Genomic DNA, 25,089 nt, shown 5'->3' with positions numbered 1-25,089 from the left:
TAGTTTTAGAAAACCATTAAGAATTTATATATAGTTTATTTTGTTATTTTCTTGATTCCTCGTTTTCTCACATATATTATATAAGATACACGAAAATTGAAGATGACTAGGAGAGGAAGAGTTAATCAGTTAGTCAGTGGACTGGCAGCGTAAACAGTTGCAGAGGAACCCAAACCCTTGAGAGAGTATTGTTTGTCGCGCTTCATATCCCATGCTTGCATCTATATAACATATCCGAAGCTCTTCACCTGAAAATATGCATGTAGTGTTACCAATCAAGTGAAATGCACACAAGATTGAAGTGAAATGCTAATTAAAAATCTTTGTTATAAGTATAAAAGACCAAACCTTCTTCGACATCGCGTAGAGTGTTCAACCTTGCATCTGCATTATGCAACCAAATTATGTGCGCGTTGGGATCTGTGGACATTCAAACTAGTCATCACTTTCTTTTTCATAAATAGATGAAGATTTTTGTGGCGTAATAGATGTCGTACCCGCATAATAGATGAACTCAACAGTTTACAAAAACAATTCAGGTAAAGACTCACATGGATTTGAACTATCTAGTTTCTAAGTAAAAAAAAATACTTTGCTAGTTTCTCAGTAAAACTTTATCTGATCATGTTCTTTACCCTAACAGTATAACTCTCCTTCTATACAAACCTCTGTTATAATCTTCTACTCCTATTCTTTTCTCTTACCTTGCAATTACTTCAAAAAATTTGCTAATTGTCTAACGAAAAAGATTTATAAGACTATTTGGCTTATGATGTTGGTACATTAAAGAATTTCTTCACGAAAACCCGACATATTAAAAAAGATCAAAAAGTGAATATTATTACCACAGTCATGATTGTAGAAGGATGGTAGCATATAAACGGCATGACCAACTGCACCTTCACCTTCAACAGAGGCTGCAGCTAGTGAAAGAAGGTCTTCGCCACATGAGCCTCCAACCAGGTCAATACGAAATGCATTGATACGAATCCGAGCGAGTATAGCCGTATACCATTGTTTTGTCAGAACTTCTGGATGTTAAGAACTGTAAATAGCAAAGAGATAACAGAAAACAGAACGTTGGAGATAAAATGGATTTGATGTAAAATATAGCTCTAAGGATACAAGCAACATCGTCATCCTTGAAATTTGCCTTCCTGAAGGCATTCCATAATAAACCATACCCGTCTTCTATCTGAAACATTAAAAAGCCAGTGACTATACGACCAATCAACTCAGTGGAGCCAATGAATTCATCATAACAAGGTGAGCTTCACATGGTGTAATGCATGAACAATCAAATTGAATACAAGAAACTCCGGGGACGTAATTCAAAGTTTGCATAACTTGTCATGTATGAGATCAGCCCAGTGTATTTTGACTCAAACGTTTCAAAATCAGTTACTAATGTATTTATTTGTCATCTTCAATAACTCACCTTTGAAATCATCTCAGAAGATAAAACAGCTGGTTGAAGTATGTCAAGACAGTCAGCGGGCCGGGCACCTGATATTATCATACAACACAACCTCTTGACCATAAGCGGGTACTTGAAGTTATGCGTCCTTACAAAAAGATAATCGAATGTAGACATTTTCAGTGCCAATACAAAGATCTTAATAGTAATGTCTATCTCTTTTTCTAAATTACAAGAGAAAATATTTGAGAGACCATATTATAGCCTTTCACATAAGCAAGACAAACTAACAGATATCTCAAGTTATGACTTCCTTAAGTTTTCCTTATTCCACTAAAACTACTATAGAAACAGAAATGACTAGATTATGTAAGAAAATATTGATAGTGTTCACATATGGAAAAGAAAATATTGAAGCTGATATATAAAGTAAAAGTATATGCGCTAATATGTAAAACTTGAGTGTCATACCTACAATAATCATCAAAACTTGACCAATCTGCTCTTGTTTCGACATCCAAAAACCCCTGTAAATCATCAAAACATATATATCATGAACTCAAAAGTACACATATAGGGTAATGATTTATCTCTAGATGAATAAAAAAAAGAAAGTGATGTGTTTTTTCCATTGAAGCATTTCGTCGAACACCTTGTAAGCAGGGATAATACATTACCAATAGAATTATAAGAGAATCATACATCAAAGACCAAAAAATCACGACCTTTGAATTCTCTTGACACTCTTGACTGCAATAAGAAACTCCACGATCTTCAAATTTAGCAGAACCCATGAGTTTCTTTAGGCAAAGATAGCAAACAGAGTCGAGCTTTAAAAGAGAAGGGCAAGCTACGACGGGCTTTGCCGTGTGTATAAGATCTCCGGCACCAATTTTACGCGTTGCAAAAACAGCCCGACCCGCTGACTCAGTGAGTCCGACTCGGATCGGGGGCGGTCCTATCTGATAGTCACCATCTCGATTCGACGCAGCAGAGGAAGAGAAAAACAGAGGCGTCGTCAATGTCTTAAGCCGCGAAAAACAACGGCTATAACGATTTAAAGCCAATCGCGACATTTTTTTGTTGCTCTCTGTTATTTGCTTTCACAACGAAGAAGGAACAAAGTAGTTGTGGTAGAACTATATATATAGTTTTAAAATAACCCCACAACTTTTAAATTGAGTCAAAAACACCCCACTCTGTTACATTTTTCTAATTTTACAGTTTTGCCTCGATCATGTATTGTAGTTTGGTAAATGTTTTTGAGCATCTTGGTGGTGAAAATCCATCTTCATCTCTTTAGGAGGAATAAAACAATCAACGGAGAGACCAGGCACGTCGAATGCAACATCGTCTATAGTCCATTTCTCTTCCATTCGAGTCACAGAGATTCCTCCTTTGAGAGTTTCTCCAAATCTTGAGATTAACACATCTGTCTTACCTGAGTGTGCTATTACCACTTCACTACCTTCTATTGCTCGGTAGTCTTCCATCCACGACGACATTGAGGTCTCCCAATATGTTGGCACAGTTCCTGGTATCTGAATCCTGTATATCACAAACCAAAATTTACATATACAAGTGTGACTTCTAACCGAAGTAATTTAGGTTTTGACTTTGGTTAACATAAACCCTAACTAAACCAAAGTTAAATTAAATCAGTTATTGTTATGTACCTGGTTAAGGAAGAGTCTTCAAGGCAAATTAAGAGGCCACTTTTTTGGCTGAAGTAACCGAATGCGACGTGTTTGATCATCTCAGCGGTAGAGTCACTGCGTTTTGATAAATCGATTTGGTCGGTTGATAACTTGAGAATGAAACAATCCTTCCCATTGATTTCTTTCTCTCCAACGAATTGTGCCGATGAGAAAACTGATGAAATGGTTAGAGGATCCAACCCCTGATTTCGTGTTCATGCACATAGACAATCTCCATTAGTAGAAGTATATTTATCATTAGCAATCCACGTTCTATCTCCTTATATAGATTAAAAGTGCCAATACTTTAAACTATGATCAATAACTAGCAATTCCATAAATATAATTGATCCTGACAAATCATCATTTGATACTAACTAGCAAGGATTGGTTCCATTTCACTAGCAGGTCTATTTTTCATTGGATGCATAGTTTTGACCATACAGCGACCAACAATCACAAGAGTAGTTTAATTACAAGAAATATATGCTTTTGGTTGGTTTGAATTCCCCAAAACTGGTGGAAGTGTATGTTTGTACGTTTATTCTTGGCGGCTGCTTAGAAGATATATTTAGTACATCATATCTCATTTTCTGAAAATTCAAACACTGTTTTGCAGGGATTATTGAGATAATTAAGTACATACTTTTAAACTCGGATTTAGATTTTAGATTTGTAATCATGTTACCCTTTCAGACAAAGTTCTGGACCACAGCCAAAAGAAACAGAATAGAAAAATACCCCACATGGATGACAATACATGAATAAGAGCAAACATGAACCTTGTTTAGTGTAAATACTATTTTCAATTTAAGACCGATAAGTGAGGTCTAGTTTTAACTCGTTATAAACAATTATTGTTAACTAGTGATCAATGTACCACAAAAGGGGACCATTTACGTACTAATTAACACATAATGTTTTTATCCCAAAAATCTTATAATTGTATAAAGTTGGGATTAACTAATATCTCAACTTTGAATCTCTCTTCCAAGTTCCAACCTTTTAATCCATTTTTTTAAGCGTATGATAAAGTCAATTAGTAGCACGTGACTAAGGCAAAAGGAAAACTCTCATGAGAAAGCTAAAAAAGCATCCCCCAAAGTGGAATGTCAGATCCAACACCTTGATCTTTTGCCTATAGTAAATTAATCAATATACAATTATGTGTCTTCAGCTTTCACTAGATGCATTTGCTACACTTCAAATCTTGGAAATCTACCCTTACAAAGTTACAAGTCTTTCTTCAAGAGTTTTATAGATTATAAAGAATCTTACTTTTTGAGGGATTACTTAATTAATTGGTCTAGACTGTCTGGTTAACAAAAATATGCTTAATCAACATGATTGATGTCAAATAAATAAAAACTAAACGATCATATGTACTTACTTGTAGAGCACGTCGCAAAGGCCTTATGGCACCTTTAGCTGCATGATCACCGAGCCATGGTGTATAACGCCAAGTAATTTCTCCATCACTACCGGCTGAAACCTTATGGCCGCCACCAACCAACTCGATAAGCCATTTTTCAGGTAGCATTTGCCACATGACAAAGCATCCCTTATGAGACACAGACGAGGCACTACTGACCGCGGTTGAGCTATTAATATCACTCACCATAGTCATTGTGATTTTTCCGGTCACGAAAGTGTTTTTGATTTCGCCCGCAAGTTTCTTGCATCCGGTTGCTGCGGCAAACTGTTGTATTATGTATTGTGCTGATGATGATACCTTAAAGATCATAATAATTATGGATTAGTATGATTTAAATGCACATATTTGATATTATAAGCATGGATCTGAACCGTTTATTTTCACTATCAGTATGTTGATCATATTGAAATTATATTAAACTACGGAAACGTGTATATATTTTTTTCTATATGTAGTAAGCTTTTGAAATATATAAACATTTGATTTGAAACTATGTACTATGGTATGTATTTTCAATCCAAATTTGGGTTTCTGAAGTTTGAATATTACAATAATATCAATTTAGTCTGGTTTTTCCTCTTGCTAGTACAAATCATTTGTTTTTGACTGGATATAAAATATAATAAAATAACAAAAAGTATATTCAGATCTGAAAACCAGAAGAATAATTTAAGGTCTCCAGGAATAATTTATGGATCTTGTGATAGACTCTTGCATTCACTACGCTTATTCTTTCTCTCTTTTCCTTCACTGATTTATTATTGTGCAAGTTATATTTCTGGCTCGCTTATATTAATACGCTAAAGAACATGAATATTTTTTTTTTTGGTGATAAGAAGTTGAATCTTGTTACGTGACACTGACCTATTTGTCCACAAATTTTTGGCAAAACTCACATCTACCGTGAAATCATTTGAATATAAAAAGTGAAATATTATATATATAGATAATATAGCTAGCCTTTCATAGGAATCCACCTAGTAATTTACTAAAGAGGAGTTTGAAAAGGGATTATTTTAAAATTATAAATAATTTTGTAAGCCAATAAATCTTCGAAATAGTATTTATCTTCTTAAAAAATCATATATGAAAAAGGGTAAAGATAAGTATAGATATTTTCTGAACTATTAGAAATATATCCGAAAATTTTCCTTTTAAATATAATAGTATAAAGGTTTGCATATGTCATGTTTTTTTTATAAAGGTTTCCCACTAAGAAATAATATACCACAAACCATTATATAAGTTGTCAACTGTCGTCAAGTGATGGATAAAAACTTATATGTCAGGTTAATAGTACTCACCATTAAGAGCATGTCCGAAACGTTTGATGTAATTAATACCAAAAATGACGCCAACAATAAAAAATACTACTACTAATATTTGAAATGCAAAAAAAAAAAATGAAAAACGAAACGATCATAAACTAATTCAATTTAATGCGACCCACCAAAATATTTTCCTTAGTTTTAGAAATAGTCGTTGAAATAGATGAGTTTCATATACGTATAAATATACACATACATGTACGGCGTATAAGTACCTGTTGAAGAGAGATTTTGGAGAGAGGAGGGACAGGGAAGAGAGGACATCCCATAACACTAAGAAGAAGCTTCATGTCTGGTTTCTTGGGGAAGACGATGAACTGCAATTGTGTCTTTATCCATTTCTTCCATGATTTGGATCTTGTTGATCCTTTTCTTCCTCCTCTTTCTTCTTCTTGATCTTCTTCATCTATTGGTTCTTCCATCAATGGAGCTAATCTCTGCATTCTCTCTCTCTCTCTTTCTTTCTTTTGGGTTCTTTCTTTCTCTCACTTTGTGCTTACGCAGCTTATAGCCTTAGTGCGTTTTGTTCGCCTTTCGTTTTCTTTGTTTGTTAATTATTGTTATTTTTCTCTCTCTCTCTCTTTGTGGAAAAGTTATATTGGCATAGGTCGTCACTATACTTTTTCTTCTCTCTAACCTCTTTTGAGCTTTTTCATGTTTTGAAATCCTTTTTTAATAGGTCGAATATCTAGTACTGAAACCTATACTAATCACCGGAACATGTGGGAGATTGAAATCTTATTGGAAAGACTTGTATCTCGATCTCCTAATTTACCCAATGATAAGTCTTTCTACCTACCCAAGCTAAAACTTTGTTATTTAGTACATCAAAATTGTAAGAAAACTGCAAACCAAGTCATGTTTTTTTTTTTTTTTTTTTTAAATTTCCTAGGAACTTTATTTACATCTGAAAAAGTTGTAAAATTACAAACAAATTTAATATTACTAAATATATGATAGTTCTTACTTACACGATCTAAGTCAACAAATGTGACCTTAGTTTCAACAAGTGTCCTCTATAGGTGTGATGTGATCCAATTTAAATTTCGCTGAATTGATAAAGTGTAACGCTTGAACAAAAGTTTATTCATATGTTATGAAACATGCTATTGAAGTTGAAAGTTTGGTCAGGTATGAAAGTAAAAGGGACGCAAGACGAGGTGACTTGTCTACGTCGTTTTATCCGTGTAGTGTAGTCTCTAACATTTTCGTCCATTTAGATTCATTTGAGTCTTAGAAATTTATAATATATTGTTCCACGGTCATCTCACAATTGAGACAAAAAAACAACAGATAACTTGGATAAATCAAGTTGATTGATGACGACGCAAGTTTAACCTAATCTTATTTAGTTCCAAGTTTGATGATGATTATGTAGAGAAGATAAAGAAACAAATAAACCCATAAAATTGAGTTTGATTATATGGAGAATCAAATAAATAATCATAATATGTAATTTCATTCAAGTTCTCAAATTTCAGATTACTAAATACAATATTGATTTTTTTTCTTTTCTTTTCATATTCTGTATATATATATATATAGCAAGAATAACTTTTCTTGTCATAAACTAAAGTTATCATCACCAGTGCCACACCCATCACCGGTCTTACATCCTTGATTTTGAGAATAGGGTACATACACTTAAGGCCTTGGTTTCAGAGGAAATCTCGAATGGACTGTCAAATCGCAATAACCGTTTTGATCAAGATCTTGGTTTCCCCTAAAATCAAAGACCTCAGCCCTAAACCAAAACTTTAAACGAAAACCAAGTTTCTAAACCAAAACGTCTCACTAATTCCTGTCCATTTTCATTAAATTTGGCCCTTGCTCTTTACACACTCTCACTCTTCTCTTTGGACTTTGTGGATTGTTAAGATTTAAGACAAGATAATGACTTATAGATATCTTTCTAAAAAAGCCCAGTTTTGGCTAGGCCCAAGTTAGAAAAGAGATAATTAAACTTTAAGGAAAACAAAACATGTTTTTTTTTTTGTTAATCAGCAACATTTATTAATTATTAATAACAACATGTTTCTCAGTTAATTTATTTGGTTTTTTATGGCAAAAAAAAACATAGTAAATCAGCAGAATTAATACAAATACAATCTAACAATATTGTAAATGTAATAAAAGAAACCTCAAGATTCACTACCGTCATTAAAAAAAAAATCTAAAAGCAACGAAAAAAAAACAAAGAGCAAAGAAGACCCACGACGTCAGGTGATATCTAATCTTCCAAGCAGCCACGTCTAGTAGTTTTTGTATGACAGTAGCATCGTAAGTCTTATACGTGCCGCTTTCTCATTGGTCTGTCTCGCTTGATAGACCCAACCTCGGAGAAATTATAAATCTGAGCCCGTATACTGTGAAATTACATTAATGACCCTTTAAATTCTCGAAAATATCAGAATAATCAATATATCGAAGCCGAGAAAGAGTAAGAATGAGCGATTGTATTTCTCCCTAAGAGTCACTTTGCCTTTGTCTTTGATTTTTCTCTGTATCGTCGGTCTCTCTTTTGCGTTTCTCGATCCCACCGTCTAATCCTTCTCCGGCCAATGACTATGATGACTCCGCCTCCCGTTGATGTAATCTCCGATTCTTCATCCTCTCTGCCTTTTGTCAATTCCATGTGTATCCATTCGTGTATTGGCGCTTGAATCTGCTTCTGATTGTTCGTTTAGTTGATCGTTTCGGGTTTTTTTTCTTTTGGATTTGATTTGAATTTTAAGCGGTTGAATCATCTTGCAGATGCAGCGATTTTTGTTTTCGGTGTGTTAGTTTTAGTGATTGTGGTTTCTATTTTTCTGTTCGTTTTGATCACCGTAGTGCGAGATTAGGGTTTTTTTTTGGGTATATATTCTTAGTTTTTGTTTATGTTTTGCAGCAGCCAGAAGATGAGGAGATGCTTGTGCCGAATTCAGATTTGGTCGACGGTCCTGCTCAGCCCATGGAAGGTAAGACTTTTTTGGTTTGATTCAATTTGATTCACTGCTTCAATTTCTCGTATCCTTTGTGGTTTCGATGGAATTGGAATGGATGAGATAGAGCTTGTGGATATCAGGCTGCAGTGTTTGAGAGTTGGATTGATGGTTTTGAAGTGCTTAGGGTTTTGTCATTTGTCTTGTTGTTTATTTTTCATTAATTGTTGATGCATTTATAGTTACCCAACCCGAGACTGCTGCGAGTACTGTGGAGAACCAGCCAGCTGAGGATCCTCCTACTCTGAAATTCACGTGGACTATCCCTAATTTCTCTAGGCAAAACACCAGGAAGCATTACTCCGATGTATTTGTCGTTGGAGGTTACAAATGGTAATAGTAGTGTATACCTATCTCTAGTGTACTTTTTTCTTGCCATTGTTTGTCCAGTATGCATTTTGATTGGTTGACACCTTTTTGGATTTGCTTATGCAGGCGCATATTAATTTTCCCGAAAGGGAACAATGTTGATCATTTGTCCATGTACTTGGATGTTTCTGATGCTGCGAGTTTGCCGTACGGTTGGAGCAGATATGCTCAGTTCAGTCTGGCTGTAGTCAATCAAATCCACACCAGATATACCGTTAGAAAAGGTACCTGTAATTTATTAATGATGTTTATTAGACCCTGAATTCTCAGTGCATTCATGTGCATATAATGGCTGTGCACACATAAATATGTTTTGCGTTAGTTTAAATGTTGGGCTGGAAGAAGGGGATTAGTTGAACTTATTGGAATATAATCATGTTATTACTGTCTTAAGCTTTACCTGAACGCCTGCAACGCACCCTTTTCTACTTTATCAGACTGTAATATTTACCTGGTTTCTGGCGAACTTGGTATTATCAGAACCTAGCTGTAAGTGACCTTGGTGATACAGGTCACTGACATTATGATTCCTAACTGTGTTGCAGAGACGCAACATCAATTCAATGCTAGAGAAAGCGATTGGGGATTTACATCATTCATGCCACTTAGCGAACTTTATGATCCTAGTAGAGGATATTTAGTGAATGATACTGTTTTGGTTGAAGCTGAAGTCGCTGTACGTAAGGTTCTTGATTACTGGTCATATGACTCTAAAAAAGAGACTGGTTTTGTTGGACTCAAGAACCAAGGTGCAACATGCTACATGAATTCTCTCCTACAGACACTATACCACATACCTTACTTCAGAAAGGTAAGATATATTCTTGTTTTTTCCTTCAGTTTGTTAAATTCCATGGGTTCTCATTGAATCCTTGACCGGACAACTGAATTTTGCATGTTGCTTGTAGGCTGTATACCACATGCCAACAACTGAGAATGATGCACCCACAGCAAGTATACCGTTGGCTCTCCAAAGTTTGTTTTACAAGCTCCAATACAATGACACTAGTGTTGCAACAAAAGAGCTGACAAAGTCGTTTGGTTGGGATACATATGATTCCTTCATGCAGCATGATGTGCAAGAACTCAATCGGGTTCTCTGCGAAAAGCTTGAGGACAAAATGAAGGTAATTTTTCTTTTGTTGTCAGGCCATGATTTACTACTCAGTTGGTGTTTCTTGTTTTTGAGCTCTTTTTTCTTCGTTTTTCTGTAGGGAACTGTTGTGGAGGGAACAATACAACAACTTTTTGAGGGCCACCATATGAATTACATTGAGTGCATAAATGTAGATTTTAAATCTACACGGAAAGAATCATTTTACGGTATAGTAATATACATTATCACTCTTTGTCTTATTCTATTTCTACATTTGCACTCGGTTGTCTTATTCTATTTATACAATTGCACTCTGTTGTCTTATTCTATCACACCAACTTTATTGTCATGTTCTAATCTTATGGCAGACCTTCAGCTGGATGTTAAAGGCTGCAAGGATGTTTATGCTTCTTTTGACAAGTATGTTGAAGTTGAACGTCTTGAAGGAGACAACAAATATCATGCAGAAGGACATGGTTTACAGGTCGGTTGTCCCCACTCTTTTATTTTGGGGATGGTTGTGAACAGGGCTATTTGGGTATCTAGCAACTCTTTTCTCACCTTTAGTATTTCGCATACTAAAAACTGCGGATAGTTCATAACTTGAGAGTTTTACAGAGCAACCTAAACTAGGAGATCTTGTGAAACTTTGTTTACTAGTATCGTCTTCTAAGCCAAGTTAATTAACCACCGACCTAACTGTTATTATTACAAATGCAGTCCCCTTATCTAGTCTTAATCTGGGGGAACTTGATTTCTATTGTTTCAGGATGCAAAAAAAGGTGTTCTTTTCATTGACTTTCCACCGGTTCTTCAACTCCAGCTCAAGAGGTTTGAATATGACTTTATGAGGGACACCATGGTGAAGGTTAGTATTTGAAGTCACATGTACATAGGAAGTGAATATGTGGTATGCGTTTGGTGGTGCCTTGATTTGTGAGTGCTGATGTAGCTTTTATTGATAGATAAATGATCGGTATGAGTTTCCGCTTGAACTGGATCTTGATAGAGAAGATGGAAAGTATCTGTCGCCTGATGCTGACAGGAGTGTCCGCAACCTTTATACTCTTCACAGGTATATAAATTTTCTCTTTCGATTCATATTTAGTGAATTCCTCAGGAGCTTGCATTCAAAGATTAGTTTCCCTTTATTATGTGGTATGCCGTCTGGCGATTTAGTATTTATTCGATTGTCTGCTAGTTCTTCTCAAGGAATCTGCTTTATGTAGCTTAAATATTACACCTGTACATGCACAGTTAATTGGTATTTTATGAGTGGAAGACATGAAAATGTTATCATTTCATTTGGTGTCTGTTATATTTCCAGCTTGACATACTAGCTGTTATTTGTCTGCAGTGTTTTAGTTCATAGTGGAGGAGTACATGGTGGGCACTATTATGCTTTTATAAGGCCTACGCTCTCAGATCAGTGGTATGCATCTTTCTATTATCAATATAACATTCATGGTTTTTTATGCTCAAATAATTTTTACATTTCGGGAGCTACGGAGTATTTGAATTTGATATTAATTTAGCAATCTTACGCTGATGTTATTCACAAGGTCACACGTTTTTGCAATTTGTCCAAATCATGTTTTGTGCATTTTTTCTCATTAACTCGTTCAAACTTCTCCTTTTCAGGTATAAATTTGATGATGAACGAGTAACCAAGGAAGATTTGAAAAGGGCTTTGGAGGAGCAATATGGTGGTGAAGAAGAGGTTTTATTTTCTTGCTCCATTTTCCATGATTTGAACCCCAATCCTAATTCCTCTAGCCTGACATATTTGCTTTCGTGTCTTTTCAGCTACCACAGACTAATCCTGGTTTCAATAATAACCCTCCTTTCAAATTCACAAAGTACTCGAATGCTTACATGCTTGTATATATCCGAGAAAGTGACAAAGATAAAATAATCTGCAACGTTGATGAGAAAGACATAGCAGAACATTTAAGGGTAAAATATTTTCGGGCATTTTCTTAGTAGTTTATTTGCGTCTTGGTTTTACCTGATCGTTCATTACATTTTGACAGGTGAGGCTAAAGAAAGAGCAAGAAGAAAAGGAAGATAAAAGAAGATACAAGGCACAAGCTCACTTATATACCATAATTAAGGTTTGTTTATCCTATTTAATTGGGCCTGATAATATCTTTTGAACTGTTCCAGAGTGTTATTTTGATACTGTCGTTACTAACATAATCTTTGTTAACATGAAAGGTTGCAAGAGATGAAGACCTTAAGGAACAAATTGGGAAGGATATATATTTTGATCTTGTGGATCATGACAAAGTTCGCAGTTTCCGTATCCAGAAACAGACACCATTTCAACAGTTTAAGGTACTTGCCTGCGTATCTTTGATTTATTTTTTCCAAAAAGGAAATAAATTAGTGTATGTGAAAACGGTCTTTCTGGTAACAATTGATCTGGATTTCATGAGAAACCTTCAAAATTCTGCTGACTAAAAAAGTTCTTTATGTACAATTTAAGCAATCGTTGACCTTCAATTTTATGCTGATATAGGAGGAGGTAGCAAAAGAATTTGGTGTACCTGTTCAGTTACAGAGGTTCTGGATTTGGGCAAAGAGACAAAACCATACCTATCGTCCCAATCGCCCCCTTACGCCTCAAGAGGAATTACAACCGGTAACTTAATCCTTTTGAATGCTATTCATGCACATATATAGAAGTAATTTAATCCTTTTGCCTCTTTCTTCTGGATATGCGAGTTTATATAGAAGCAATACTAAAACTATTATAGAATCTGATAATCTGCTACCTTTTTATTTGTTATACTAGAATCTCTACATCTGATTATTCGGTTTTAAGTTTTCTCAATCAAATTGGTTGGAGCCTTTTATTTCTCTCTGTTTTGAAATGAATTTGCCTTGTTTATTAGGAAAAGATATTTTTATAATGTTGAGAATTATGTAAGAGTCCCGTACTAATAACTTTATGTGCGTCATGTATTTTGGAAAATGGGTTTTGTAGGTTGGACAAATAAGGGAAGCATCTAATAAGGCAAACACTGCAGAACTCAAGCTTTTTTTGGAAGTAGAGCACCTGGTAAGAACGCGTGGTTGCAAAGTTTAATTGTTAAGACCCTTATCATTGAAAGGAAAACAGAAGCTAGTTACAGAGAAGGTGAGCTAACTTGTTTTTTTTTACTAATTCTTGATTATTACAGGATTTACGTCCTATTCCTCCTCCTGAAAAATCAAAAGAAGATATTCTTCTTTTCTTCAAGCTTTATGACCCCGAGAAGGCAGTATTAAGGTAGTATTGTGTTCCCTCTTATTTATTCCCTCTGGCTTTTATATAAATTGGTCTACCACTACTTAAGTAACAAATATTCCACAAGAACGAGGTCTTTCTTTGCTTTTTTGTGAGAAAAACACTTCTATTTGTTTGTCTTCTTTTGTCCCTTGTGTTTTATCCACTATACGTTGTTTTCTTTTGTAATTTTTTTTTTCTTGTGCTACCAGCTATGCTGGCAGGCTGATGGTGAAAAGTTCCAGTAAGCCTATGGATATAACTGGAAAACTGAATGAAATGGTTGGCTTTGCTCCTGATGAAGAAATAGAACTTTTTGAGGTTTGCAGCTGCTGGTGCCTCTTAACCTTTTTATTATGCTTATATGGTTATTGATTATGTTATTTAACAGTTTTTGGGCTTATTTACAGGAAATCAAGTTTGAACCTTGTGTTATGTGCGAACACTTGGATAAGAAAACTTCATTCAGATTGTGTCAAGTAATATTTCACTTTTATCTATTGAATCTTCCTGTCGCGTTTCTCTTTGGTGACATTTTGTTTCTTGCTTGCAGATTGAAGATGGAGATATCATTTGCTTTCAGAAACCTCTTGTTAACAAGGAGATTGAATGCCTCTACCCAGCTGTGCCTTCGTTTCTTGAATATGTCCAGAATAGACAGGTAATTCTACTAAGCACTGTTTCCTAGAGTTAAGCTTGGTAGAGTTAGACTAAGAATGGCTCTAATGATAAGCTTTTTTGAAGTGGCAATGAGTGTTTAATCATTTAGGCTGCATTGGTAGAGTGGTCTTAACTTCACCTGGCATAATATTTTATCAGCGCGAAATGTATACTGATATTGTGCAAGTATTCCTTACTCTTGAGCGTTCATGTTTTCATAGCAAAGTTGAGGAGTCTCTGTAAAATTGTCTCTAGTTGGCATGATTCGGTAAGCGATTAACTATTTTCGACTTGTAATTTTGTAGCTGGTCCGGTTTCGTGCTCTGGAAAAACCTAAAGAAGATGAGTTTGTTCTGGAGTTGTAAGTACCTCTGGACGAATTTGTTTCAAGCTGATTTCAGTGATTTCATAAATCTTTTATCTCTTAGGTCGAAGCAGCACACTTATGACGATGTTGTGGAGAAAGTGGCTGAGAAGCTTGGTCTTGACGATCCATCCAAACTTAGGCTTACATCTCACAATTGCTATTCCCAGCAACCCAAGCCTCAGCCTATCAAGTACCGTGGAGTAGACCATTTGTCAGATATGTTAGTTCATTACAATCAGGTAATTGACGTGAAGTTCAGCATACTTTACTTATTTGTCTTGCTATATAAATATAATACATGTCTGCTTATTGGTTTTTTTTTTTTTTCAGACGTCTGACATTTTGTATTATGAAGTTCTGGACATCCCTCTTCCAGAATTACAAGGTCTTAAAACCTTAAAAGTTGCTTTCCATCATGCCACGAAGGAAGAAGTATGTGTAGATTTTTGTTTATGATTCATAGTTTTCTTCTTTTGTATATTTGATTAACTTTCAAGCCTTTTGACCATCTCCACAGGTGGTAATCCACAATATCAGACTACCTAAACAAAGCACGGTCGGAGATGTTATTAATGAACTTAAAACAAAGGTGGGTTTTGGATTCTAATGGATTCTCAATAAAGTTATGCATTCGATGTTATGCAAGTAAATCTAAGGTCTATGCCTGAATCAGGTGGAGCTTTCGCATCCAGATGCAGAACTGAGATTGCTCGAGGTGTTTTACCACAAGATCTACAAGGTAACAAGCAACTTCTTATCTTTTACATTATAGTCAATCTTTTCATGGTCCTAAGATGATGGCTTCTTGATACCGTATCTCCTGATGAAATTCTTGCAACCCTTTGAAGTATAATGACCAATTAATCCAATGTGCTGGTATGCCTTGCAGATTTTCCCATCAACTGAAAGAATTGAGAATATAAATGACCAGTACTGGACTTTACGAGCTGAGGAGGTATATTACTAGGCTGCACCTTGTATTTTTCTTAGATCTCACATCACAGCATTTTTGGTATCTTCTAATTCTTAGTGGTCTTGCTGTTCATTAGTTATTTCTGTTTTTCAAAGTATATTTGTACCTCTGTTTCCATGTGCTCTGAGAATGCAATTTAGTTTTTAAAGTCAGATATTAAACTAAAGAGACGTGAAGTTATTCCATGGATGAGTTACAATCTTAGCAGATTAGATTAGAATGCTTGAGACGGACAGTATTTGTGTCTGGAATCAATACAATGTACATAAAGTAGCCAATTGTTTGAATATCTTAAGTTGTCCCTGGGCTCCATCATTCAGAGATGTTGACTTATGTTTTCCTTAATCGCAGATTCCGGAAGAAGAGAAGAATATTGGTCCAAATGATCGCTTAATTCTTGTGTACCATTTTGCCAAGGAGACTGGACAAAACCAGGTGAAAATTAGCTATCTAGCTTTTGTTATTTTTACCGTTATATGAGTGTTGTAGAGTCTTGAAGTGGCAAAGTGTCTTATCAGTATCATGTTTGCTTGTTCCTCAGCAAGTGCAAAACTTTGGCGAGCCCTTCTTCTTGGTAATCCATGAAGGTGAAACTCTTGAAGAAATCAAGAACCGTATCCAAAAGAAGCTTCATGTATCTGATGAAGATTTTGCCAAGGTATGCACGACTGAGTAATGATCTAAGCTAAATCTCTGTTTGGCAGAACTGGTACAATTCTTAATACTTGATTCATTATATAGTGGAAGTTTGCGTTCATGTCAATGGGGCGTCCAGAGTACTTGCAGGACACAGATGTTGTTTATAATCGCTTCCAGGTTCTACTTCTTCTCCTCTAATTTTCTAGAAAAACTCATACTAATTATCTGAGATCTAACTTTCTGTCTTCGGACTGAAAATGGTAAAACAGAGAAGAGATGTCTATGGTGCTTTTGAGCAGTACCTCGGGTTGGAGCATGCTGACACTACTCCTAAGAGGGCTTATGCTGCAAACCAGGTACAAGTTTTTTCTTCTAGTTATTAGATTCTTAATCAAAGTCCTTCTTTTGTTATTTACTTTTTTTTTTTTTTTTTTTGCGTTGTCCTTGTAGAACCGCCATGCTTACGAGAAGCCGGTAAAAATATACAATTAGCCCCAAAACATGAACACAAATGTCAGGAGACATTGTGGCAGCAACGTTGGACCAAGGCATTGATTGGACCAATGCATCGAATAAGAAGGGAAAGGGCGAGTGTGAGGGTGTGATGATGACCGTAGGATGTTGTAGAGAATCTGGTCTGATAGGGTTTTGGGTTGCGCATTGATAGTGGTGTGTTTTCTATTTTTTTCTTTTCAATCTATCCTTATTTTATTTCGTGCTTCAATACTTTGTGTTAATATCTGGAATGTGTGAAGACCATTGCACATGCAATTTTTATTTTCCAAAAAAAGAATATGGAAGCCCTTCGCTTGGATTCGGGAGCGCGGTTTGGCTTTCAGAGTTTATAGAATACCGAAACATTTGTAATTTTAGAGATTGTGGTTTAAGAAGATTTTTGACTGAGGAGATTTGTATTCTTTTTGCATTTTCAAATTATTCGTCATCTGCCTAAATCATATGACATTAGATTTTCATGTCAGCAACGTAAGAGAGGGAGTGATCGTGGGTCCCACATTCTGGGGAGATTGCCAATTCATACAGAAAACTATGCTCTCCTGAAACAGAGTACTTGGTGGATGCAACAATAACAGACTGTTTTAGGAAATGGATTTGTGTAACGTTTCGAGGACTTATCATAATCCTTAAGAAATACTCTAATGCTACTTTTTCTGGTGAGGATTTGCTCAGACAGAGAAATCATACACAAATTAATAGAAAAGCTGTTGGGATGTGAAGATTCCAAAACACAAAGATCTCATACAACATTAATGTATATTGGATTACTCTCAGCTCTATGCAACTCTATAAGATATAACTCCGTCCGTTGTCTCAACCACAAGTCTCTTCATCCGTGTCAGGAGCAACGTATACGCTTTCTCCTTGTGGCCTGCAATACAAACCATCATCATATATTTTTTCTGTGAATCTGAAGATGATCAACCTAATGATGCTACTACAGGCAGATGTGACGAGGAAGATATGAACCTACCAAGTCCTAGAGTCGGAATCTCATCTGCACGGAAGTAGTAGGACCCGTTTATTTCTTTCTTGCTATCGAGGACCGAGTTGAATTTCTGCACGGCACTTAGCAGATCCTGGAAACACAAGCAGGAATTAACCATATTTAGAAAAATATTAAGGGAACCTTTATGCGTTTAATTACTATAAATAAACAAAACGTTCAACCCGTTGGGCATAGAGATTATCAAGACTTGCAGGGGATAGCAATTTCTCAGTTTGTCACAGGTAATGAATTTGATGGCAGGGTATTCAAAAAGTTGGCACTATAGTCTATAGGAAAGATGAAATTTTCATGGCTCTCCAGTTAAAGATTTATTGGTTCAATTCTTAATACGCTGCTAGGATATGTTCTAAAATGTTAGCTAAGAAGAAGAACATTTAACATAATACGAGAATTTAGATAATTTTCATACCTCCCACGATGCTAGAGACTTCATGAAAGAGGGAAGACTATCATATTCTTCTTTTATCAATGTTAATGTAGGCCCTGAAGTTTTATCCATCTCTAGTGTTGCATACTCATCTTCTGCATGCACCAAAGTCTAACATCAAATACCAGAGACTAATGAAACTCACCGACAATCAAAATCACACTAGTAAAGGATTGGAAATAACCATTGGAAAGCTCTGACGCATTTGGGGCAGGTAGAGCCCTTGTGTCAAATGATTTACCCCTGTAACAGAAGAAAACTTGATGATGTATGACTAAGAGGAAAACACATAAGATTTTATTTATGTCTAAGTCATTAAACTTACTTCACTGATTCTTTCAAAGACGTATCAGGATCCTTCACATTATCATTAACTGGCAAGAGGTTGGAAACGCAAGAAACATTAAGAACATGATCAGAGAAGGAAAACCATCCAGTACATCCTAACCAATTACAGTAAATCATATCAACAGTGGACAAAAATGTTGATGCATTACCTCCTGTAGCTAAATAAGCAAGACAAGCATCTGAAAGGCCAAGGTTCTTCAAATTTAGTGAATTATCTAGACTAAGAAAACATTAAGGAAAAATCATCCAGAACAACATTCCTTACTTCACACAGTGTGCTAACAAAACGTTATGATTTGATTAGGAAGACGAAATAAAAACATGATTTAAAGCTGCTTATTGTCTGGCTAATAAGCAACTACCAGAAAAATCCTAATTTTTCACTAAGGTTGAAAAAGGATACAGATTGTCCTCGTCTAATCCTTTTTTGATTGAACATTGCAATGAATGAGACTCCAAATCATCATCCGAATGCTTTGAAGCTTCATGACCAAATGCTCCAAAGACAGATTCTTCATCTCTACCTTCATCAATCTCAATTTCTAGGTCCACGAACAATAAACTCTGAAATGATTAGACAGTAACATACGAGCAAATGTCAACTTAAAGTCGACAAAAAAGAGTACCAGGAACATAGCCGAAATCTGTGAGGCGGTCCTGGAGATGCAAAAGATCTTTTTGATTATTCTTGTAGATCTGACTACAGTGACCCAGAAGCTCTTCGAAGGAGACTGTACCAAAAGACATAGATTCCAGAAAACTGAGCTCGGAAGCTGCGGTGGAGATTCGACGATTGAGACCCTTGATGAACGTCGATGAAGCCGAATCTGCCAAAATCGAAAAATTCAATTTTTAGGGTTTATGACAAAAATCGGAGGAGAAATGGGGAAAAAGAGAGAGAGAAAAAGAGACCGAGAGGAATAGGGCGACGCTGGAGAGAGTGATTGAAAGCATCACAGCTACTTTGAAGATGATTGCAGAATCCTCCTAAGCTTTTGCTCAAGCTCTTGAGCTCTTCCTCCATTTCTAAAGTTTTCGTCTTTAGATTGATCTCTCTTCCCACTTTTTGTCTCCGACTTTGTTTTCGGCGGGAATTAAAATTTCCCGGTTTAACATCATTATGTTGAACCAGTGTGTTTGATATTTGTTAACCGGAGACATAATCGATTTAACAGAAATGTAATTTCTTAGAGATGAAGAAGAAATAAAAGTAATCAAGTCTTGTCCATTCTCAATCTCCTACGTTGTGAAATCCACAATTCCATGGCTTTCGCTTCAAAATTCGCTCGTTCTAAAACTATTCTCTCTTTTCTCCGGCCTTGTCGTCAGCTCCACTCGACGCCCAAGTCAACCGGTGACGTGACCGTACTTTCTCCGGTGAAGGGACGCCGGAGACTTCCAACTTGCTGGTCGAGCTCTCTGTTCCCATTGGCGATAGCTGCCTCCGCCACTTCTTTCGCTTACCTGAATCTGTCGAATCCTTCTATCAGTGAATCATCATCGGCTTTGGATTCAAGGTTCGTCTTATTTTTTAATATAAAAATGAATGCTTTTAAAGTATCCAGAATTGTTTGATTGCTTCGTTTTCAATTATCTGCAGAGATATAACTGTTGGTGGAAAAGATAGCACTGAAGCTGTTGTTAAAGGAGAATACAAACAAGTCCCTAAGGAGCTTATTTCTCAATTGAAAACTATCCTCGAGGTGCTGCAAAATTTGAACAAATCCGTCGAAATTTTTCTTGATGCTGTACACAACTTATATTGATCATCAAATTCTGTTTCCTTGTGTTTTAAGGATAACTTGACAACTGACTACGATGAGAGGTACTTCCATGGGAAGCCCCAGAACAGTTTTCACAAGGCAGTCAACATTCCTGATGTCGTTGTTTTCCCTAGGTGAGACTCTACTATATTGCCAACTACATTTATATCAATCACTTGTTGAGAGTGGTTCGGGTTGTAAGACTCTGGCAACTTAGTGCCTTGTTCTTCTTTTTTGGCTCCTCGTTGAAATTATAAGCCAAAAAGAATGCATTGATCTTGAGCCTCTCTTAAAATATGTTTAGGTCCGAAGAAGAAGTCTCCAAGATTCTTAAATCCTGCAATGAATATAAGGTTTGTAAGAAGATTTAGTGCTCAAGTCTTTTTCAATCTAGTCTTGGCCAACATGCTATGTTACTTGGCATATATGTAGCTTCCTCGTGGATTGATATATCATTTGCTTTTTAATTAGGTTCCTATTGTACCATATGGTGGGGCAACATCGATCGAGGGTCATACCCTTGCTCCAAAAGGAGGTGTGTGCATTGACATGTCATTAATGAAGGTATGTGCTATCTGACATCAGCGTCCTTGATTTTCATTTTAAACATGTCTTTTTGGTGTCATGCAAATAACAAACTTGGCGTTTCATTCCATGAACCTGCTACGTTTGTATAGGAAGACAATTTGAAATGATGTAACTCTGTTTTCTTTGGCATGCATATCCAACCTCCGCCTTGTTTACATAAGAAAACGTAAACTTAGAAACATTCTATGAAAAGTTAATAAAAAAATGTATCCTAAATAATATCATAAAATCAGGAAATAGAAAGAATGTGCATCACTTATAGTCCTCATACAAAGGTTATTGAAATTTCTCACTCCTGCTCACACTTCTTCAAACCTTAGAGGGTGAAAGCATTACATGTGGAGGATATGGATGTTATTGTTGAGCCTGGAATTGGTTGGCTGGAGCTTAATGAATATTTGGAAGAGTATGGTCTATTCTTTCCTCTTGATCCAGGTTAGCCAACATTGAGATAGTACCTTATCTCTCAGATCATAGCTTTCATATTTAAGCTTTTATTTGGAACTCACACATTTTTAGATTAACTGATCTTATTTTATGTGAAAATCAATTACCCTTAAAAGATATTTTTTTGGTTGTTACTGCATCATTCAACACCTTTAGCGTTGTGTTCAATTGACTCTCGAAGTTCAATTTCCACGTGCCTAGGCAGCATTCAGCAATTTGATAAAAATAATTTGGTGCAGGACCTGGTGCCTCCATAGGAGGCATGTGTGCTACGCGTTGCTCTGGCTCTTTAGCTGTAAGGTAGTTATTCTGCACTGTTACTATTCCCATCTTTCGAATAATTGTGGGGTTGCTTTAATCCGGTTGGCTATGATAATTCTGCTACTAGCTTGTAGGTATGGAACTATGCGTGACAATGTTATAAGCCTCAAGGTTTGTTGTTTCTTCCACTGATTCATACTCCATTGTACAATTCATTTTTATTTATGCTATGCTCATCTCAGGTGGTTCTTCCTAATGGAGATGTTGTGAAGACAGCTTCACGTGCCAGAAAGAGTGCTGCTGGGTTTGTCTTCAGTCTTCTACTATTTTCTTGTTCTTTGTTTGCATTTCCTTTTCTCTCGGAGATATAAACTATATAAAAAAAATTGAATGGTATGTTTCTAGTTGTTTGATTACGTATCATTTGAATTAATGCTTGAGACTTGTCGAACTGATGTCGCAGATACGATTTGACTCGCTTGATAATTGGGAGTGAGGGTACTTTAGGAGTCATTACTGAGATTACTCTCCGACTTCAGAAAATCCCACAGCATTCAGTGGTATATTGACCTCTTCCTTTATAGTAGATTTCGTTCATCTATTTTTGAGTTCTTGTTCAGGTTTCTGCCTAGCAGAAAGATGCTCATTTTCTATGTGATTTTAGTTCCTCCTTTGAAGGTCGAAATTGAGTTCAATATTTTTCTGCAAACAAATTCATTTTTAGTTTTCATCCCTTGCCAAACAAATCATACATACTTATTAAAGTTCCAAATATCTCTGCTTTGGCTTAATTTATCTCTTTGCTTATTTTTTATATCTCAACTCTTTCACTCCTAGTTATGTGCTGTGTGGACCCTTGTTTGCCTTGCTTTTGTTTTGAAAGACTTTCCTGCTCTAGTATGGACTTAGGATGGTTCTTGATCATGTGTATGGATTTTACATCATTTTGACTTTCAAGAGTGTAAAATACATTACATAACACCTTTTGTCATCATTTGCAATGGTTAGCAAAATTTCCTTACGATTCAGTGTCAGACGAATTTATTATATAATTTTAGGTGGCAGTTTGCAATTTCCCTACAGTTAAGGATGCTGCAGACGTGGCCATTGCCACTATGATGTCTGGAATACAGGTTAGACCTCTGCTTTTGAATTATATGATTTAAATTTTTTTTTTGAATCTTCTCAACCGCACCTTAACCCCCATCAGGTGTCAAGAGTGGAACTCCTTGACGAGGTTCAAATCAGAGCTATTAATATGGCAAACGGGAAAAATTTGACTGAAGCTCCAACTCTGATGTTCGAGTTTATAGGAACAGGTGATGCTGCATCATATTTCTTGTACTTTCCAAGTGATATTTCAAGCTATCTAAGATTATACATCTCTTGTAGCAGTTTACTCTTTGTAAGCAATATCTGTAGATATTACAGAAATCATATTCACTCCCCTGTATCCTCTATTTTATTCGGTTACAGGATTCTCATGCTCAGTGTTGCCACTAGACACAGAAAGTGAGAATTGTTGCCTTCTAATACCCTAAATCATTTTTTTCCTTTTCTCTATCTCTTAGAGGCATATACACGTGAGCAGACGCAAATTGTTCAGCAAATTGCTTCCAAACACAATGGATCAGACTTTATGTTCGCAGAAGAACCTGAAGCAAAAAAAGAACTCTGGAAGGTAATTCTTTGTCCCACTCCCAACACTTTCCCCGTACCCTGCAACCTTCCAGCATAAAATGAGAAGCAGAAAAGAAGGGAAAATATGTACTTGTTGTTGGTGTAGTGTATTCTTGCTCAGTAGACTCTCGCCAGTGGTAATGTTTCGTGATAGTCCGTTTTTTAAATTTTTTGACCATCCTGGTTATGATATGATACCAAACGTGAAATAAACATTTCTGGAGATTTTCACTGTAGAGAATGAGGCTATGCTGAAGATGTAACTCTACATTAGTTACACTTTCGTTTGCTTCTAACAAGATTGAGTTACCAAAAGATTTTCTTTCCTGACTCCATGCAGATAAGAAAAGAGGCGCTGTGGGCTTGCTATGCTATGGCGCCAGGTCATGAAGCAATGATTACAGTATGTTGCTTTCCTTCGATACACTTTGGTTGTAGATGAACTTTCCAACTACAATCAGAAACCTCAAATATATGCCATAGATCTTTTTGTTGTTTACTTTTTTGATTTAAAATTTTAAGGTCGAACATCAAAGAATCATCTGTAAATATTTCTTCTACAGGATGTCTGTGTCCCTTTATCTCACCTTGCAGAACTCATATCAAGATCCAAAAAAGAGCTTGATGCATCATCGTTGTTGTGGTATATTACTATCCTGCACTCAACATCATGACATACTAAGCTTTAACGTCCTATAAAGTGTATGCTGACTATTGTTGTTCTACTTTCAGTACCGTTATTGCTCATGCCGGAGATGGAAACTTTCACACATGTATTATGTTTGATCCAAGCAGTGAAGAGCAGAGAAGAGAAGCAGAAAGACTGAACCACTTTATGGTTCACAGTGCACTGTCCATGGATGGTAAATGCCCTATCCATTCTTTGTGTGTTTGCAAAAGTGCAAGACTATAATAGATGTGAAGGTCTTTAACATATTCTCTGAGCAAAACTGAAAAAGCAAAAGTATTAAAGATTGGCAGGAGCCAAATTTTATGTCCATTTAGGTGAACATCATCAACAAATAGGTTAGATTGCTAAACTTGTACATACAAGTGAGGCCTAGCATTTGGTTTACTACCTTTAACAGAGTAGTGCTTGTTAGATTTAAGTTGACATTATATTTGCAACTTCCTTACTCTCCTCTCTTCCACTAGTGTATACCTCTGGCTATTAATTAGAACGTGTATATGCTTGTTCCCGGATTTAGAAAACATGATTGTAATGATGCCACTTGGTTCTGAACTTTGTCGTCAGGAACATGTACTGGAGAACACGGTGTTGGAACAGGAAAAATGAAGGTATAGCTTCTCCTATTCATATCATGTCTTCTGTTCAATTGATATGAATGTCCATTTGTGATTTGAACGGGTTTTTTGGTTATGTTATGGAAGTATCTGGAGAAGGAACTGGGAATAGAAGCACTGCAAACTATGAAGAGAATCAAGAAAACGTTGGACCCAAACGATATCATGAACCCGGGAAAGTTAATTCCTCCTCATGTATGTTTCTAAAATTGCTTGTGTTTCTTCGTTTAACGTTTCTGTATGTTGTGTGTGTAACACTGTTGTATCGTTTGGCCTCATACTGTTTCTCTTTTGTTTTGTTAAAACCGAAAAGTTACCTTTAAGTACAAAACAGCTGATGCAAGCAATTGCATCCGTTTACTTTTGAGGATGTGGTAATATAAGGAAAGATAGGGACGTGTTATGTATCTTCAAGCACCGACTCATATGACCATATCTAAGTGCATCTGCTAGTTTTGACAAACCCATAAGAGGTCGATAGGAATGACCAAGTCACATGAGACGAATCA

At 36.1% G+C, this 25,089-nt stretch overlaps 5 protein-coding genes across 9 annotated transcripts; 2 read left to right on the top strand and 3 right to left on the bottom strand.

The window, feature by feature from the left end:
- Window positions 1–6: 6 nt before the first annotated feature.
- SDG38 (SET domain protein 38) lies at window positions 7–2,513 on the bottom strand. Of its 2 annotated transcripts, NM_120745.3 has the most exons (7): window positions 2,143–2,513; window positions 1,889–1,944; window positions 1,439–1,565; window positions 1,126–1,195; window positions 846–1,028; window positions 349–420; window positions 7–248 (listed from the first exon to the last, which is right to left on the bottom strand). In NM_120745.3, exons 1-7 carry the CDS (start codon window positions 2,491–2,493, stop codon window positions 130–132), a joined length of 978 nt encoding a protein of 325 aa, NP_196280.2. In that variant the 5' UTR covers window positions 2,494–2,513; the 3' UTR covers window positions 7–129. The 2 variants fall into 2 exon arrangements, with proteins under 2 accessions (NP_196280.2, NP_001331184.1); NM_001342888.1 differs by having other exon boundaries at window positions 846–1,195.
- Window positions 2,514–2,549: 36 nt separating this feature from the next.
- Window positions 2,550–6,480, bottom strand: AT5G06610 (lipase (DUF620)). The gene is made up of 4 exons (NM_120744.3): window positions 6,093–6,480; window positions 4,505–4,846; window positions 3,094–3,317; window positions 2,550–2,965 (listed from the first exon to the last, which is right to left on the bottom strand). Exons 1-4 carry the CDS (start codon window positions 6,318–6,320, stop codon window positions 2,653–2,655), a joined length of 1,107 nt encoding a protein of 368 aa, NP_196279.1. The 5' UTR covers window positions 6,321–6,480; the 3' UTR covers window positions 2,550–2,652.
- Window positions 6,481–8,156: 1,676 nt separating this feature from the next.
- On the top strand, window positions 8,157–17,189 carry UBP12 (ubiquitin-specific protease 12). 3 transcript variants are annotated; one of them, NM_120743.3, is made up of 32 exons: window positions 8,157–8,468; window positions 8,768–8,837; window positions 9,044–9,194; window positions 9,297–9,454; window positions 9,776–10,041; window positions 10,139–10,357; window positions 10,445–10,553; window positions 10,695–10,810; window positions 11,096–11,194; window positions 11,292–11,401; window positions 11,684–11,758; window positions 11,968–12,046; window positions 12,133–12,282; window positions 12,360–12,440; window positions 12,544–12,663; window positions 12,848–12,970; window positions 13,316–13,390; window positions 13,512–13,600; window positions 13,810–13,918; window positions 14,008–14,076; window positions 14,151–14,258; window positions 14,563–14,618; window positions 14,686–14,863; window positions 14,955–15,056; window positions 15,142–15,213; window positions 15,298–15,363; window positions 15,514–15,579; window positions 15,949–16,032; window positions 16,139–16,255; window positions 16,339–16,413; window positions 16,506–16,592; window positions 16,687–17,189. In NM_120743.3, exons 1-32 carry the CDS (start codon window positions 8,439–8,441, stop codon window positions 16,726–16,728), a joined length of 3,351 nt encoding a protein of 1,116 aa, NP_568171.1. In that variant the 5' UTR covers window positions 8,157–8,438; the 3' UTR covers window positions 16,729–17,189. The 3 variants fall into 3 exon arrangements, with proteins under 3 accessions (NP_568171.1, NP_850783.1, NP_001119179.1); NM_180452.1 differs by having other exon boundaries at window positions 8,328–8,468; window positions 8,771–8,837; window positions 16,687–17,166; NM_001125707.2 differs by lacking the exons at window positions 16,139–16,255; window positions 16,339–16,413; window positions 16,506–16,592; window positions 16,687–17,189 and having other exon boundaries at window positions 8,330–8,468; window positions 15,514–15,969.
- A 115-nt stretch (window positions 17,190–17,304) lies between these two features.
- On the bottom strand, window positions 17,305–19,707 carry AT5G06590 (uncharacterized protein). Of its 2 annotated transcripts, NM_120742.3 has the most exons (9): window positions 19,449–19,683; window positions 19,163–19,363; window positions 18,940–19,078; window positions 18,686–18,756; window positions 18,514–18,562; window positions 18,373–18,431; window positions 18,171–18,283; window positions 17,726–17,831; window positions 17,305–17,623 (listed from the first exon to the last, which is right to left on the bottom strand). In NM_120742.3, exons 1-9 carry the CDS (start codon window positions 19,558–19,560, stop codon window positions 17,529–17,531), a joined length of 945 nt encoding a protein of 314 aa, NP_196277.2. In that variant the 5' UTR covers window positions 19,561–19,683; the 3' UTR covers window positions 17,305–17,528. The 2 variants fall into 2 exon arrangements, with proteins under 2 accessions (NP_196277.2, NP_001330149.1); NM_001342887.1 differs by lacking the exon at window positions 17,305–17,623 and having other exon boundaries at window positions 17,633–17,831; window positions 19,449–19,707.
- On the top strand, window positions 19,690–25,028 carry AT5G06580 (FAD-linked oxidases family protein). Its single transcript, NM_120741.3, has 18 exons — window positions 19,690–20,053; window positions 20,137–20,239; window positions 20,333–20,433; window positions 20,604–20,652; window positions 20,771–20,863; window positions 21,208–21,322; window positions 21,574–21,634; window positions 21,730–21,766; window positions 21,838–21,899; window positions 22,059–22,155; window positions 22,654–22,728; window positions 22,806–22,914; window positions 23,167–23,276; window positions 23,616–23,678; window positions 23,839–23,918; window positions 24,008–24,138; window positions 24,531–24,574; window positions 24,668–25,028. The coding sequence occupies exons 1-18, from the start codon at window positions 19,800–19,802 to the stop codon at window positions 24,785–24,787; spliced, it is 1,704 nt and encodes a 567-aa protein (NP_568170.1). The 5' UTR covers window positions 19,690–19,799; the 3' UTR covers window positions 24,788–25,028.
- The last annotated feature ends 61 nt before the right edge of the window (window positions 25,029–25,089 follow it).

Source organism: Arabidopsis thaliana, chromosome 5 (assembly GCF_000001735.4).
Source record: "Arabidopsis thaliana chromosome 5, partial sequence".
In the NCBI taxonomy this organism is placed as follows: Eukaryota; Viridiplantae; Streptophyta; class Magnoliopsida; order Brassicales; family Brassicaceae; genus Arabidopsis; species Arabidopsis thaliana.
The sequence above is the reverse complement of the archived record's forward strand: the minus strand, read 5'-3'. Positions and strand labels throughout refer to the sequence as shown.